Here is a 17,172-nt window from a genome sequence, read left to right as displayed (position 1 = left end):
TGACAAATATTAAATAAATATTGCATTACAGAGCTTGCAGTAATTCCCTGTTTCTCTGTAGAACGCGTTGTTTGCAAACATCTCCAATGTAATCTTGTTTTTTAAATGAATGGCAATTTTTAATGAACTATTATCACAATAAAATTTTCAAAAAAAAATGTCCAATATAACACAGTCTTTAAAAATGTCTGACACAATGTCTAGATACATACTTAGTCACACCATTCAAAATCTTCTCTACTGCTAAAAACGCTTATTTTGTAAGTGCAGATTTTTATTCCCTCAGATAAAATTCTTTGTTTCACAAAATATTAAATAAACTGGTGTTATTCTTTTCAAGTATGTGATATTTGACATCTTGTGTAAATCCCAAGATCACACTGAAATCCATATCATAGGCTCTGTAAAATTATGAAAGTGTGAGCATTTAACTTCCTGGCTTTCTTTACATTAACTGTTTGTTTTCACTGTTTGAAGGTCCAAGCTGATATGTACTATCATTGGTCAAACAGAAATCTACGCCAGATGGATTTCCGGATACTTTTCTTTAAAGTCAGTAATATCTAGCCAGCTGGTGGCGTAGTGGCATCAGTGCAGGACTTCGCGGCCAGAGGTCCCAAGTTTGAATCTACCCGGCTCTCTTGCATGCTCTGCATCCATGCTGGGTTGATTGTTGAGCTATTGACCTCGTAAAAACAAAAACCTGGAGAGGGATGGGCTCTGCCAGGTTTCAGATGCCCAAAACACGCCGTACGATGAGCACAAAAGCTTGTCATGACCCCGATCACCAGGAGTTAAGGGCACACACACACACACACACACACACACACAAACAGAATAAAATCTGTCATCATTTGTCTGCTTACTGTAAAAACTAGGCTACTCTTGTTTTATAAAACAATATTGCATTCAGATCCTGAATTTCTGTGATGAAAAACACAAAAGAAACACTGAACTCCCTGAACACAAGATAGTCTACAGATGCAGGAAATCCAAAGCAACACACACAAGATGCTGAAAGAACTCAGTACGTCAGGCAGCATCTATGGAAATGAATAAATCGTCGATGTTTTGGGCTGAGACCCTTCATCAGAACTGAACTCCCTATATAGACATTTACAAGATTAATACATGGATCAGCATACCACTCAAATCTTACGGATTTACATCATAAATTGATTTCTCTTTTTTTAATTACTGAAATTAATGCTGGCTCTTAGAGCATTCCAATTATCCCACTTAATTCCTTCCTTGTTCACACTAAATAAAACTTCTATAGATGCACTGGTTATGCCTGGTTGCATCATGGTCTCATACAGCAACTTGCGTGTTGGAATCGAAGAAGCTGCAGAAAGTAATGAACTCTGTCCAATACATCCCAGATATGTCCCTCCCCATTATTGTAGTGTCAATCAGAGGCACTGCCTCAAGAAGGAAACATCCATCATCAAAAATCCCCACCATCAGAACAATGCCACCTTCTAGCAGGACGTACAAAAGCCTTGACACCACCAGGGTCAAGAACAGCTAATTTCCTTCAACCATTCAGTTCTTGAACCAAGCAGCACAACCCTACAGTTCAGCAAAACTATGACCATTTTGATCACTTAACACTAAAAGGGATGTTTTTCTTCCAATTGTTCTTTTTTTTTAAAGTTATGAAAATTCATGTTTATATTTTTCTTGTGAAGCTTCTTTTATGACTTAAATGCCTGTGATGCTGCTGCAGGTAGGTTTTTATTGCACCTGTGTTTACATGTACTTGTCCATGGGTCAACAAACTTAACTTTGATAACTTATTCACTTTTACATGAACATCAACTCTCCACTGATTCTACTGCCATCAACCATCACATTTGAATGTCTGCTTATGTGTTGATCACATCATCAGTCTATACTCAGTGTAACACTGGAGATAAAACAGTGGAACAGTAAATCCAAATGATAGGATAAAGATTCATCACCAAATATTCCTTATCATAGAACACATTAGAGAAACTTATGTAGAAATTTTGCCTGCAGAGATCAGAGATGAGGAAAATAAAAGATAGTTGTGTATAACATTTCAATGCAATCATACTTTTCCTGTGCGTAGTTTAATAGTTACAGGAACAGGGGTCTAGGGGCATAAGTGCTACCTGTCTTAATGCCAATGAATAAGTTTAACTGAAAAAAATATTTGGAGTTGTTTTGTACTGGATACATTTCTTGTATTTTCTACATTTTATCAGCTATTACCAAGATACAGAAGCTTTCAGTCGGGTCATGTGAAAGGAAATAAGACCTTCCAGGCTCATTCAGAGAATTTTACCTTTATCAGCAAACTAAATGTTATTAGCTGACTTGCATAGAGCATGGGACAAACCTGAGTTCCTCTTAACCTGACCGCCTCAGCACCAGATAGAATATTTATTAACAAAAGATCACTAAAGGGGCATTAGATGTGAAGTTCTCTCTGTGCAGAATTCATTCATTGTGATTGAATCACATAGAATTACTTCTTTTCCTACTCCTTCATTTTTCCTTTGGTCCCCTACTGGGATTTAATCTTATCTCTCTCCAATTACTCACAAGTCCATTATATCATTGAAAACACAGCATCAATTCCAAAAATATACTTTTAACATTCAGTTCAACCTCACTGTAACAGCTCTTACTCTTTCCTTAACTGGCAGACATTAACATCATGTAAAGTTCCCCAAATAAATATTGGGAAAATTAAAGCCAATGACCAGTCCCTGTCACAAACTTTATTCTCAAATTTATTTTACACAGAATTTCCATAACCTCGTCTGGTTTATGTGATCTTTGTGACATTCTATTATAAACTCCTTGTGCATCTCTAATTTTAATCAATGTACCATTGACAGTAACACTTATGGCTGCTGAAAACCCAAGTTCTCAAATTCCTCACATGCTCCCTCTTTCCCTCTGCTTTTTTAAAGGTGCTTTAAAACTAGTTTCTTGACCAAGAATTTGCTCATTTGCCTCTTTAATTCATTCTTATTCTTAATAGTTCAGTAAAATGTTCAATAATGTGAAGGATACTTTGTGAACACGTTGTTATTTTTACTGCTTTTATTTTTAATGCTTGAAAATCACTCATCTCTATTTCCAAAATCCTCCCCAGCTTGTTGAATCTCTGACAAAGAACCTCTGGATGCACCATCTCTAAAAGATCTCCTTCCTCACTGGTATCGAGTGACCCCTACTGGTTCTTCTTATGTTGTCAATGTATGTAAACAGGAAAAGAATCAAGCCTGTAATGCCAGAAACCCATAAGCAATCAGAATATTAAAAATAGTATCATATTTAAACTGTATATATTATATTATTCTCAACCAAACAAATGGATAATATACCCAGTTTATGGAAGTAATTGTATTAAGCATAGGGACAGCATGCTCTTTCAACTTGAGAATTATCTTCTATTTATACTTACCAGCAGCCTATTTGTATCCCATATTTTCAAAGTTCTATCGAATGAGCTTGATGTAAACATGCCAGTATCACAAGGATACCACTGAACAGTCTCCACGCTATATTTGTGCACCTGACTATGGGACCTATTAAAATATAATTTACATATCTATTATTATATCAGCAATTACATCCATATTGCAAGTATAGTACAGTACTAATATTTTTTTTAAAAATCTTACTTGCCCACTGTACAGATTGCCTTGCAAGTATATTGTAGCTCTTTTGTGGCATTCTCCAAATCGTATATTGCAATAACACCATCAGATCCACCAGACAACATGCTAAAAGTATAAGCAAAAATTAATAATAATGAAATGGTGCCAACAACTACAGTGTGCCAGTACTACAACTAGAAAAGCTATGAATGAGCAACCCTATTCCCCTTTCATTAGTTCACTCATCAGGTAACACCAAGCAGCAGGCATTTACAGGAAAATAAAGAAATACAATATAATTTGATGATGGATGCTGTTTTTTTATGGCAAAATCCCTTGTAAATGTGCTCAGTGATGAAGAAGGTTTTGCCTGGGACTTGGCTGTATCCACTACTTTTTTTATAGAAAAGACAGAATAACAAGTCATTTAATGAAAGTCTATACACGAAGATTTTTCTCTACATTCATCATATTTTTCTTCTCATAACCTCATCAACCCATTCCCTGATCTCATGTCATCCACCTTCACTAAAGTAAATTTACTGTAGCCAATTTTACAGCAACCAGCATTAAACATGTTCAACCTTGTCCCACTCCAGGAAATTATAAAAAAAACTTTCAATGTGATAAAACTCTTCCTTCAAATAGGAAGAAAATTGATAATTCTACTCAATTATTTTAATAAACTGTGAAAATCTATACAGTGCCTTGATAAAGCATTCAGCCTCCACAAATAATTTCATATTTTTCTGTCTAATTTTTTAAACTTAAAATATATTGAAATAGGATTTTTGAGCTAATATCCAAAACATTATGCATCATGTCAAATCAAAGGAAAAATTCCAAAACCTGTCAATAATTTACTAAAGATTAAAAATCAAAATTGTGAGGCTGAAAACTTAGTCGTCCCCTTTGTAGCTAATATGCTACCTTTCCTCTGGTGTAATACTGACCATCCAACCAATTTGTTAATGTAGAAAATTGGAGGATCACCTGTTTCCAATGAATTCATAAGAATAAATAACCTCTCTCTCTGTAGAGTCCAAATTTTCAACAGATCAAACAAAAATGAAAACAGAGCATTCAAGCCAAGTCAGGGAAATGATAATAGAGAAGCACAAATCTGGGGATGGGTACAAGACCATCTCAAATACACTGTACATATCTCACAGTTTAGTGCAGTCCATCATGAAAAAGTAAAAAAATATAGAAAACCACAGCCACACTGCCTTGGCCAAACTGCCCCTAATCTTAATCACTGGAGAAGAAAGGCACTTGTAAGAAAGGCTACTGTGACGTCAACTGTCACTTTAAGAGAGCAACGGAAGATGAAATTCATGGCTCTACAATCTTAAAGGCTTTGCACAAAATGGATATTTATGGAGTAATGGCAAGGAAGAAGCCCTGGCTATGCAGAACTTGGCCTCAACATTAAGGGGTAAGCATGGCGTAAATCTATTACTGCGCATCAGTCAGGTACAACATTTCTACTATAACATAAGATGGAGGTAGAATCATGCTAGGGGGATGCATTTCAGCAGAAGGGACTTTTTTGAAATCTGGTCAGGATTGATGGAAAGATGAATGCTGTTAAATACAGATAGGGCCTGGATAAAAGCCTGCTAGTCTGCCAGAAAACTTAAACTGGGGAGGACATTCATCTTTCAACAGGGCAACAATCCAAAGCACACTGCTACAACAACCATGGAGTGGATTCATATAAAGAAAATTAATGTTCTTGAGTGGCCCAGTCAGAGTTCTGACCTTCGTCCAATCAAACTTCTCTGGCAAGACCTAAAGAATGCTGTCCACCACTGCTCCCCAACTAACCCGGCACAGCTTGAGCAACTTTGCAAGGAGGAATGGGCAAATCTTGCTCCATCACATTGTGCAAAGCTCATAGAGACATCCAAAAATACCACAGGCTGTAATATCTGCAACAGGTGGTTCTACTAAATACTGTGCAAAGGGGGATGAATACTTTGGAACTGGTGACATTGCAGTTTTTGAATCTATTTTTTCATGCTTTCCAATTTTCCCTGTTTTTTCAGCTCTACTCTGAAAAAAGGAGCACGTAATTTAAAATAAAAATTATCAGTTAAATTGATCAAGGTGCCTGGTTATGGTAATCATTTATGTGAACAAAGGGTTAAGGACTAAATACTTTTGCAAGGCACTGTACATGTTGGAAACATGAAACAAAATCAATGCAGATGGAAAAAAAATCTTATTAAATCACTATCAACTCTAGGGAGAAGAAACAGTCAATGGCTCTTTTTGAGTTCTTCATGGTCTTTCTACTGTTAAAATTAAAGATTGAGCTTTGATAGTTATTGGTAAATCCACTGAACTTGCTGCTTAAAGAAGTTGTAATAATACAGTAAAAATAAATTACATAATAAAGCTAAATTTATGAAGAAAATACACTTGGTAGATAGTTATACTCACTACTTTTGTTCAACCGGATCAATATCAAGGCAATTAATTCCACTGCTATGGATCCGCTGTACATCCCTGTTGTTGTTTAATTCCAAATTTAGCACTCTAGATATCAAAATAATTTTTAAAAAAGTATAAGTGTTTTTAACAAATTAAATTTAAAAGGTAAATCACTGGGCCTCCTGGTCTTGAGGCATTACACTATTTCCTCATGCCCCCAATCCTAAATCAATGTTTAGAAAATCTGTGTTTCTGCACAACAGTAACAAAATGCAATTGTTCAACAATTCACCACAACATTTTTTAAAAATGGCGGATTAATAAGTCAAATGCTTTTTCTTATTCAAGAGATTTGAAAATGCAGTTGCTTCTCAAATTATAACTTTCTTTTGTCATTCCTCTCTAAAAAAAAAAGGCAACATTCATATTCAACTGATAGAAACATAGAAAACCTATAGCGCAATGCAGGCCTTTCGGCCCACAAAGCTGTGCCAAACTTGTCCTTACCTCTAAGCTCCATGTACCTATCCAGGAATCTCTTAAAAGACTTCATTGTGTCCGCCTCCACCACCGTTGCCGGCAGCCCATTCCACGCGCTCACCACTCTCTGCATAAAAAACTTACCCCTGACATCTCCTCTGTACCTACTTCCAAGCACCTTAAAACTGTGCCCTCTTGTGCTAGCCATCTCTGGGAAAAAGCCTCTGACTATCCACACGATCAATACCCCTCATCACCTTATACACCTCTATCAGGTCACCTCTCATCTTCCGTTGCTCCAAGGAGAAAAGGCTAAATTCACTCAGCTTATTCTCATGATGCATGCTCCCCAGGCAACATCCTTGTAAATCTCCTCCACACGCCTTCTATGGTTTCCACATCCTTCCTGTAGTGAGGCGACCAGAACTGAGCACAGTACTCCAAGTGGGGTCTGACCAGGGCCCTATATAGCTGCAACATTACCTCTTGGCTCTTAAACTCAATCCCACGACTGATGAAGGTCAATACACTGTATGTCTCCTTAACCAGAGTAAACCTGAGCAGCAGCTTTGAGTATCTTATGGATTCGGACCCCAAGATCCCTATGATCCTAAACACTGCCAAGAGTCTTACCATTAACACTATATTCTGCTATAATATTTGACCTAACAAAATGAACCACCTCACACTCATCTGAGTTGAATTCCATCTGCCACTTCTCAGCACAGTTTTGCACCCTATCAATGTCCCGCTGTAACCTCTGACAGCTCTCCACACTATCCACACCTCCAACCTTTGTGTCATCAGCAAATTTACTAAACCATCTCTCCACTTCCTCATCCAGGTCATTTATAAAAATCACAAGGAGTAGGAGTGCCAGAACAGATCCCTGAGGGAAACCACTGGTCACCAACCTCCATGCAGAATATGACTGTCTACAACCATTCTTTGCCTTCTGTGGGCAAGCCCTTTCTGGATCCACAAAGCAAGGTCCCCTTGGATCCCATGCCTCCTTACTTTCTCAATAAGCTTTGCATGGAGTATCTTATCAAATGCCTTGCTGAAATCCATATACACTACATCTACTGCTCTACCATCATCAATGTCACATCCTCAAAACAGCAATATAATGCATCAGAATAAAAATACAGGATATATTTTATGTGTTCATGGGTTCATAGGTCACTAGTTCGAGCCTCAGCTAAGGCAGCGTGTTGTGTCCTTGAGCAAGGCACTTAACCACACATTGCTCTGCGACGACACCAGTGCCAAGCTGTATCAGCCCTTGCCCTTCCATTGGACAACATCGGTGGTGTGGAAAGGGGAGACTTGCAGCATGGGCAACTGCCAGACTCCCATATAACCCTGCCTGTGCCCTGGAAACTTTCCAAGTCTCTCTCGAGACTAACGGATTTAGTTGTCCATTTAGAAATCTAATGGGAAAGGGAAAAAAGTTGTTCCAAATACATTGAGTGTGTGTCTTGACAATCCTGTACCTCCTCCTTGATGGTAGCAATGAGAAAAGGGCATGCCCTGGATGATAGGGGCCCTTAATGATGGACGCAGGCTTTTTGAGACATCACTTTTTGAAGATATCCTTGAAGTGGAGGAGGCTTCGTAACCACGAAGGAGCTGGCTGAGTTTACAACTTTCTGCAGCTTTTTCCAATTTTGTGCAGTGACCCCCTACATACCAATTGCAACCAGTTAGAATGTTCTCCACAGTACATCTATAAAAATTTGCTAGTCTTTGGAGACATGCCAAATTTCTTAAGTCTCCTAATGATATATCATCGCTGTTGTGCCTACTTTGTAATTGCAATATGTTGGCCTCAGGATAGATCTTCAGAGATGATGGCACCCAGGAACATGAAACCGCTCACCCTTTCCACTGCTGATCCCTCTATAAGGACTGGTATGTGCACCTTCGACTTTCCCTTCCTGAAGACCACAATCAATTTCTTGGGCTTACTGACGTTGAACACAAGGTTGTTGCTGTGACACCTCAACTCCTCACTCCTGTGCGCCTCTTTGTCACCATCTAAAATTCTGCTAAAAAGTTGTGTCATTGTCGAATTTATAGACGGTTTTGATCTGTGTCTAGCCAAACACATGTAAAGAACAGAGCCATGTGTTAAGCACACATTCTTGAGGTGTGTCAGTGTTGACTGTCATTGAGGAGATGTTATTTCTGATCCATACTGATTCTGGTCTACTGATGAGGAAGGCTGGGACCCAGTTGTAGAAGAAAATACAGGAAACATGTCTTTGTAGTATCTGTGGCTACACATGAACTTATGTGACAATAAGATATTGCTGATACTGAAAATCTCAACTAAAAACAGAAAATACTGAAAACACTCAGCAAATTATTTGTGGGAGGAGAATAAGAGAAAATGTTCACATCGAGTACCTGCCTAATCTGTATTTGGTTTCTCCAATGTAGATATAGCTATATTGTGAATACTGAAAGCAATATTTTAAAGCAGAAGTGCAAAAGAATTGTGGTCTTACACTCAGATTGTTTGGAAATCTGGAAATAATCTTTATTAGTACTTGTGAAAGCTTTCTGACCCGAAATCCTATCTTACTTCGCCAGTTGTGTGCTTCTAACTTTTTCGTTTTATTCATTTTGCAAACCAGTGATACTGCATAGTTAGACCATGGGACAAAACATTTACAGAGGTACCGCATGTTCGGCTGTGACACTCGATGCCCATACTGTGAAGAGCCTGCATCCACTCTCATCACTAACCTCCGGGTGGACTCGGCTCGCTTCACTCTCAGCGGCTCATCGCAGCCGCTCCGACGAGCTGCCAAAAGAGCGAGCATCCCCGTAAAACCCCCACTGTCTGCATCAAACCTGCACACGTCTTGCCATAAACCAAAGTACAGGACAGGAGATCGGCGTCTATAATCAGAAACGGAGTAAGTCCAGATCGTTCACATAACAACAGACTCCACGGTACCAGACGCCGCCATGTTGGAAGTTGTTGGAACACTGCAAAGAGCAGGAGGGTGATTGGCTGCTGTATCGCAGCGCACCAATAGGCTCCTTCAATGTTGAGAGGGTTAAAGGGTCTGCGGAGTGCTGTCATTCGGCTCAGGTTTGTTGGGATCTTAGTTATGAACCATTTTCGGGCTTTACTGCATAGGGTGTTTGGACAAATCAAACATCATGTCGGTACTGATCAGTTCGGAAACAAGTACTACTTCGTCCCTGAGCAGAAGACATGGACGGGTGAGTAGATGAAGCTGTTGCCTCTCAACAAGTATATCGGACTGAAGGGCAGAGAGTGAGTGTGTTGTCGGAGCCCGGGATTGTTACTGCATTAGGCATTAACTTCGTTGTAATGTTTCTGATAAGGATACTTAGCGCTACCACGCTGGAAACAATGATGTTCGTATTTTCGTAGGCTAAAATATCTATCACCCACATTTAACTAACAAGCGACGGTCCTTGAATAGAACTCGGGGATATCTTGGGTTATCTGCTCCGTTTGATGTTTTTTGTATGATTTCTACCGTTTGAGTTTGAGTTGCACACTCCATTCAATTTAAAAATGATACCATTCTATCGTCATGTTCCAAGCATCAGTTGAAGCTCTGCATATTATCATCTCAGAAGGTTACTGACAGGTGGTGACGAAGATCGCGAAGATAGGCTTCGGGACGGCAATTGATAAAGCACTGCGCTAAAAATTATTAGCGGAAGATGAAAACCCACAAAACGTAGTTGCGTTGGTAAAGGACTTTCGTAGTTGATTGAGAGACAATGGTAGTTCAAATGGAAGACTTCCCTTATAAGTAGTATTCAAAGTTTAAGGTAAAGTTATTATCAAAATACATATGTTACCATATACAGCCCTGAGATTAATTTTCTTGCGGACATACTTAATAAATCCAATAACCAGGATAGAATCAATGAAAGACGGCACCATTGGTGAACACGACAACAAACTGAGCAACTACAAAAAGGGAATTAATAAATAAGCAAGAAATAAATATTGAAAGCTTGAGACAAAAAGTTCTTGAAACTGAGTCCAGAGGTTGTAGGAATAGTTCAGTGATGGGGCGATTGAAGTTATCCCCTCTGGTTCAGGAGCTTGATGGTTGAGGGATAATAACTATTCCTGAACCTGCTGATTTGAGTCCTGAGGCTCCTGTACCCCCTTTTTGAAAGCAGAAGTGAGAACAGAGCATGGCCTGAGTGGTAGAGGTCTGTGGTGATGGATGCTGCTTTCCTATGATAGCACTCTGTGTAGATGTGCTCAGTGGTGGGGAGGGCTTTACCCAGGACGAATTGAGAATATTTTTATTTAATTTTAATATATTTGAGGGAATAATAATTATCCAGTTTTGAAACTGATGTGAAGTAGATTATAATCTATATAATTATGTAAATGTTATCAAGATTCGTCAGAAAACAGAAATACAACAGTATTCTCCTGTGTAGAACATTTACTGTCTTTTGTATTTTCTATACTATTACATTAGCCATCACAAAAGTATTTTGCCATTGATACTCCTTCAATTTGCTCAGCTTCAGTCTTGAGATCAAACTCACATGTTGCAGCTCCTCTCTCCCTAACTTTTGGATTTGACACATATGAAGGTTAACTAAGTGTAACCCTCAGGTTCTGTCAGCTGCATAAGTCTAGGGAAGACAATCTCTGGCCCTGCCAAACGGATGAGATTGAGATGCAAGTCCACCCCAAACACCCCCCCCCCTCCCCCGTTTGTGTGGATGCTGTGTGATTCATTACCTTGTTACAAATCAGTATCATGAAATAACAGGCAGTACTCCACATACAATTAAACAATTTAGCTTTATAATTGTTAATTTGACTACAAGGTTAGTGAAGAAGAAGCAAAAAATGAAAAGGGCCCATTTTAATGGAATAGTCTAATGTGCACAAGTTTGAGCTTGCGATTTCCCCTTTGCCAATCCTCCTTCGATCTCGCCGGCCTTCATCAGGTCATGGCTCCACTCTGGTGTCTTCTCTCTCAGCAAATAAAAGACCCAGATCACCCTGGTGTCAGGCACACATCACAAAAGCACCTTCCCGTCCTTGGACAGCTTGTATTCCAAAGCACCCGTTATCTCTCACCATAACCCAAACTCTGCTTCTACAGAAAGACCATTACATTAGCTGTGAAACCTTTCCCAGGGTGTTACATAAGTTATTTAAAATGCAGTTCAGGAATTCTGTGCTCTTTCTTGGATGTGCAAGAATGAGCTTCAATTTTTGTCAAAGTTTTTGGAGGTCTGTATTACACTCCCAATAACCTATAAAGCCACCATATTTTCCTCCGTTAAAGCCACATTTGAAGATATTTCATAACATTTTATAACATCTGTCTTCTCAGTTTTAATGATTTGTTTAAAAATCAATTTAATTTTTTTTAATATTTTAAAATATTTTTTAAATCTCCCTCTTTATTTTATCAGAAAACCCTGGAGTCAGGAATAGTAAGCTCCCATCTGGCCCCTCTAATCAATATTTCCATAACAATATATACATTAATTTCCACAGGTCAATCTCTGCCTTTAGCACAATCATCTTATACAACCCAATGCCAGGAATATCATTAAACATAGATGTGTATGCCTATTATCCTACCTCTTGCTCTTGTTTGCCCTGCTTTACGAACTTTATTGCTTATTTTTCTCATTTCCATGTTTAAGTCACCATTTTTACTTTCTAAGTATTTACTTGGCTTCCTGTTGTCCTGCCGGAGTAGTTTAAACCCTCACTAACAGCACTATCAAATCTTCTTGTGAGAATATTTTCCTCAGCTTCCTTGAAAGAAAACTCATAATATCCCCCATCTTCTCCACAACTCATTACAATTTTCCAAGAATTTGACATTCTTGACTCCACACCATCTTTCTAGCTACTTCTGTACTCCCTGGTGTGTGGCATTGGGAGAAACCTTGAGGCTAGCATTCGATGTAGGGGAGGGGAAGGAAGCACAATTTCTCTCCTGACTCCTAAGTCCTTAAAATCTTTCCCTTTCCACTAATGTGCTGATATGGACCACAGCCTCTGGTTGTTTATCCTCATGCAGAATTTAACATAACTGCTCAGTGATGTCTTGATCATGGCACCAGGGTGGTAATGTACTATTCTAGAATTGCATTTTCTTAAGCACATCACTGCTACTAGGGCTTTGTTTGCTAACAACAGCTTGCCAGAGTCTTCTGCTCTTAGCCAGTCTTTCAAGTTTTCCCTAATACAGTCAACATTTCGGTCTGAAACCCTTTGGCAGGACAGAGGGTTTTGGCCTAAAATATCGACTATACTTTTTTCCATAGATGCTGCCTGGCCTGCTGAGTTCCTCCAGCATTTGGTGTGACTTAACTTCATTGTAATTTTTGATGCATGTGTGATAAATAAATCTGAATCTGTTAACTATTACTCCTGAAACCTTGTCTTTCAATCTAATATTACTGTTAGTCAGTCATTGGGATTTCTTCTGGGGAAGGTATGGCCTGTCCAAAAAGGATGTGTTATACCAGAACTCGAGGGGCACCGATATCTTTTTGGGCAGGTTTGCTGAGGCTGTTGAAGACGGTTAAACTAATTTGACAAGAAGATAGGAATAGGCTGAGAATTGGACAGTTGGTATAGTAAACAGCTGCAGTGTGTAGTGAGACTGTGAGGAAGGATACGCAGATGGAAAGGCAAAATTGCAGTCAGTGGGATGAGTTGAAATGTAACAAAAATAAACAGGATGATTAAAAGCAAACATGAGGAAATCTGCAGATGCTGGAAATTAAAGCAACACACACAAAATGCTGGTGGAACGCAGCAGGCCAGGCAACATCTATAGGGAGAAGCATTGTCGACGTTTCGGGCCGAGACCCTTCATCAGGACTAACCAGGTGATTAATATAGGACTAAAACTGTTACATTTAAGTACATGTTGTATATGGAATAAGATAGATCTTGTAGTGCAGTTCGAGATTGGCAAGCATGACTGAAAGAAGATTGTAGATTGAAGCTTAACATCCAAGGAGATACATTGTATCAAAAGGACAGGTGGGTGGGCAGAGGGAGTGGGGTGGCTCTGTTGATTTAAAAGAAATGAAATCACATCCTGAGAAATAGGTAGCATAAGTTTGGAAAATGTAGTATCCTGGTGGTTAGAGTTAAGAAATTGCAAGGGTAAAAAGCCCCCAGTGGGGGTTATACACACAAAATGCTGGAGTAACTCAGCAAGTTAGGCAGCATTTATGGAAATGAATAAACAGTTGACGTTCTGGTCCTTTTCCCCTTGGAAAGCAAGGGGGAGATGCCAGAATAAGAAGGTGTGAGAAGGGGAGGGAGGACAATCTAGAAGCTGTTGGGTGAAGCCAGGTGAGTGTGTATGGGGGGAGGGAGGGGGAGGTGGAGTGGAATAAGAAGCTTGGAGGTGATAGGTGGAAGAGGTCAAGAGCTGGAGAAGAAGGAATCTGATAGGAGAGGAGAGTGGACCATAGGGGAAAAGGGAGGGGCACCAGGTGGAGTTGATTGGCAGGTGAGAATGTGAGTTATATACAATTTGTAGCCAGGATGTGGGATACAAATTAGGAGATAGAAAAGGATGTAAAAAGGGCAATGTTAGAATAGCCATGGGGGATTTCAATATGTAAGTAGATTGGGAAAATCAGATTGGTGTTGAATCATGAGAAGGAGAATTTATAGAATACCTATAAGATGCCTTTTTAGAATGGCTTGTAATTGAGCCCAGTAAGGGCAAAGCAATTCTGAATTGGGTGTTGTGTAATGAACCAGACTTGATCAGGGGGCTTTAGGTAAGAAACCCTTGGGCAGTGATCATAATATGATAGAATTTGAGAAGGAGGAGCTACTATCAGATGATTCAGTATTATAGTACAATAAAGGGAAATTCAGAGGCATGAGAGGGGAGCTAGCCAAAGTTGATTGGGAGGGGATGCCAGCAGGGATGATGGTAGGGAAGCAGTGGCAGGAGTTTCTGCAAGCAATTCGGAAGTGCATGATAGATATAATAATGATAATAAGTACTTTATTGATCTTGAATGGGAATTTCTTTCATTACAGCAACAGCATTTAAAAACACACTTAGCAGTGTACAGACTTAACTGATAATAAAGTACAAAATAATAATATACACTAATTTACCAATGTGCAATAACGTATGAAATAATAAAACAGACTATTCTACTATGAATGTTCTGTCACACAGAGATCAACGGTTGTATTTGCTTATTGCATTTGGTAAGAAAGATTTTCTGTAACGAACTTTGTGACATTGTAGCTGAGTGAGTCAGACAGACCGACAGACATACTTTATTGATCCCGAGGGAAATTGGGTTTTGTTACAGTTGCACCAACCAAGAATAGTGTAGAAATATAGCAATATAAAACCATAAATAATTAAATAATAATAAGTAAATTATGCCAGGTGGAAATAAGTCCAGGACCAGCCTATTGGCTGGTTCAGTTATCTATTGTCTTATTCAAATGTAGTACAGGTCCACAATCCTTTATCTGAAATCCTTGGGGCCAGTTGCAGTTTGGAATTCAGAATTTTTTGGATAGCATTTACATTGTATTAGGTATTATATCTAGAGATGACTTAAAGTATACAGGAGGATGTGTGTAGCTCCGGAGCTCCCCCGGGTCCTAAAGTCCACCCACACTGAGACAGGTTAATTATCAATATAATTATCAATTTTTTGAAATGTAAGTAGTTGTTATACTGTATTGCTTAGGGAATAATGACAAGAAAAAAAGTCTGTACATGCTGAAACAACAAGTGCTGTAGAGAGAAACTTCTGGGTTTTCCTGATCCACGCTCTTTTACAAATACTTATTTGTATATTTATTTATAGAGCAATATACTGATAAATGAAATAGTGGGATAATTATAGACCATAAATACACTAGTACATTTCATTTCCAACAAAAACATTCAATAAAACATAAAAATATACAGCTTCAAATGAACTGAATCAAACACATGGTAAATGACTTATTGGAATAAATGTAGAATGTAACTACTCTAGGACATATACAGGTTCAAACTAAGCTAAATATGTACAGTTACCTCTAGTTCAGTTGCATTACGTCTGGCAAACAAAGCTAAATACAGGTACCTGATGGGCCAGAAACAGGATTCTCAAGTTATGAAGTAGCACTACGACAGACGATGTTTTTAAAGACTTATTCAAGTGTCATCTGTGTCATTAACATAGGTTTATGTCTAAGCAATCTCTCTTCAACTGAGTAAACTGCCATAATCTCTTGCTCATTGATAAATGCATGTTGTTCAAAGTGCTGCCACGTCACACCTGAGTGACGCCAGCTGTTGGCACGCCAAACAAGCCTTGTTATGACACGCTCCACACTCCACGAAAAAAAAACTTGGGTTTTCACAGCTTTTGGGATTTCAGAATTTAATACTAGATATAATACTACTTCAGGACCTGCAGTAGTATTCCAAAGAGAGGTTGAGGCAACTAAAACTGACAAGGGAAGTCAAAGACATAAAAGCAAAAGAGAGGGCATATAATACAGCAGAAGTTAGATGATTAGGAAGTTTTTAAAAACCAACAGAAGACAACAAAGAAGGCCATGAGAAGAGATGTAATATGAAATTAAGCTAGCCCATATAATAAAAGAGGATGCAACACGTTTTTCAAATATATGAAGGAGAAGCAAGATTGAATATTGGACTGCTAGAAAATGACAATGGAGAGGTAGTGATGGAGGACAAAGTAATGATAGACAGACTTCTCAAGTATTTTGCATCAGTCTTCACTGTGGAAGACACCAGTGGTCTGCCAGAAATGCAACTGTCAGAAGTGAGTGTAGTTGCTATTACTAAGGAGAAGGTGCTTGGGAAGCTGAAATGTCTGTGAAACCCCATTTTACCAGGCGCCTCTAGAAATGTGGCTCGTTAGCCCCTCGCTATCAGCCATTGGACTCAGTGGTGAGAAAACCACCTTTCTCAACCCCTGTACATCTCGGGAACTTGGGTCCCACCAAAACCAGGAAGCTGGGATGTCTCAACTACCCGAACCCTGATTTGTGCGAATGCTGTGTAAATACTGCCCCCATGCAGTTAGTTGTCAGCAAGAAATAACAGATCATACACTGCATACAAGTGCAATACCTACAGCAAAGCAGTGAAGATCTTATCCAGCGTGTTATATCTGAAAGTAACTAAGTCACCTGGACCAGATGGGCTACACTCCTGGGTTCTAAAAGAGTTAGCTAAGGAGGTTGTGGATGCATTAAAAATGTTCTTTGAAGAATCACTAAATCTGGAATTGTTCGGGCAGACCAGGAATTTTCAAATATCTCTCCACTCTTTAAGAAGTGAGGAAGGCAGAAGAAAGGAAGTTATAGAAACATAGAACACCTACAGCACAATACAGGCCCTATGGCCCACAAAGTTGTGCCGAACATGCCCCTACTTTAGAAATTACTGGGGTTACCCGTAGCCCTCTATTTTTCTAAGCTCCATGTACCTATCCAAAAGTCTCTTAAAAGACCCTATCGTATCTGCCTCCACCACCATTGCATGCAGCCCATTCCACACAATCACCACTCTCTGCGTAAAAAAAAGAGTACCCTTGATAT

The 17,172-nt window shown here is 39.0% G+C and overlaps 2 protein-coding genes across 4 annotated transcripts in view; one reads left to right on the top strand and one right to left on the bottom strand.

Moving 5' to 3' along the window:
* Positions 1–9,544, bottom strand: part of ercc8 (excision repair cross-complementation group 8) — a 42,336-nt gene extending 32,792 nt beyond the window's left edge. Inside the window, exons 1-4 of the mRNA XM_059989346.1 lie at positions 9,312–9,544; positions 6,087–6,182; positions 3,663–3,764; positions 3,443–3,566 (exon numbers count right to left, since the gene is read on the bottom strand). Coding sequence (XP_059845329.1) covers positions 3,443–3,566; positions 3,663–3,764; positions 6,087–6,182; positions 9,312–9,388 — 399 coding nt within the window. The 5' untranslated portion in view covers positions 9,389–9,544. The remainder of the gene's footprint in view (positions 1–3,442; positions 3,567–3,662; positions 3,765–6,086; positions 6,183–9,311) is intronic.
* Positions 9,545–9,635: 91 nt separating this feature from the next.
* The window catches only part of ndufaf2 (NADH:ubiquinone oxidoreductase complex assembly factor 2), a 111,848-nt gene continuing 104,311 nt past the window's right edge, over positions 9,636–17,172 (top strand). For all 3 annotated transcript variants that reach the window (XM_059989343.1, XM_059989342.1, XM_059989341.1), the window contains exon 1: positions 9,636–9,797. In XM_059989343.1, coding sequence (XP_059845326.1) covers positions 9,683–9,797 — 115 coding nt within the window. In that variant the 5' untranslated portion in view covers positions 9,636–9,682. The remainder of the gene's footprint in view (positions 9,798–17,172) is intronic.

The sequence above is a fragment of the Hypanus sabinus genome, chromosome 14 (assembly GCF_030144855.1).
Source record: "Hypanus sabinus isolate sHypSab1 chromosome 14, sHypSab1.hap1, whole genome shotgun sequence".
Classification (NCBI taxonomy): Eukaryota; Metazoa; Chordata; class Chondrichthyes; order Myliobatiformes; family Dasyatidae; genus Hypanus; species Hypanus sabinus.
Note: the sequence above shows the minus strand (reverse complement) of the source record. Positions and strands in the feature narration are given on the sequence as shown.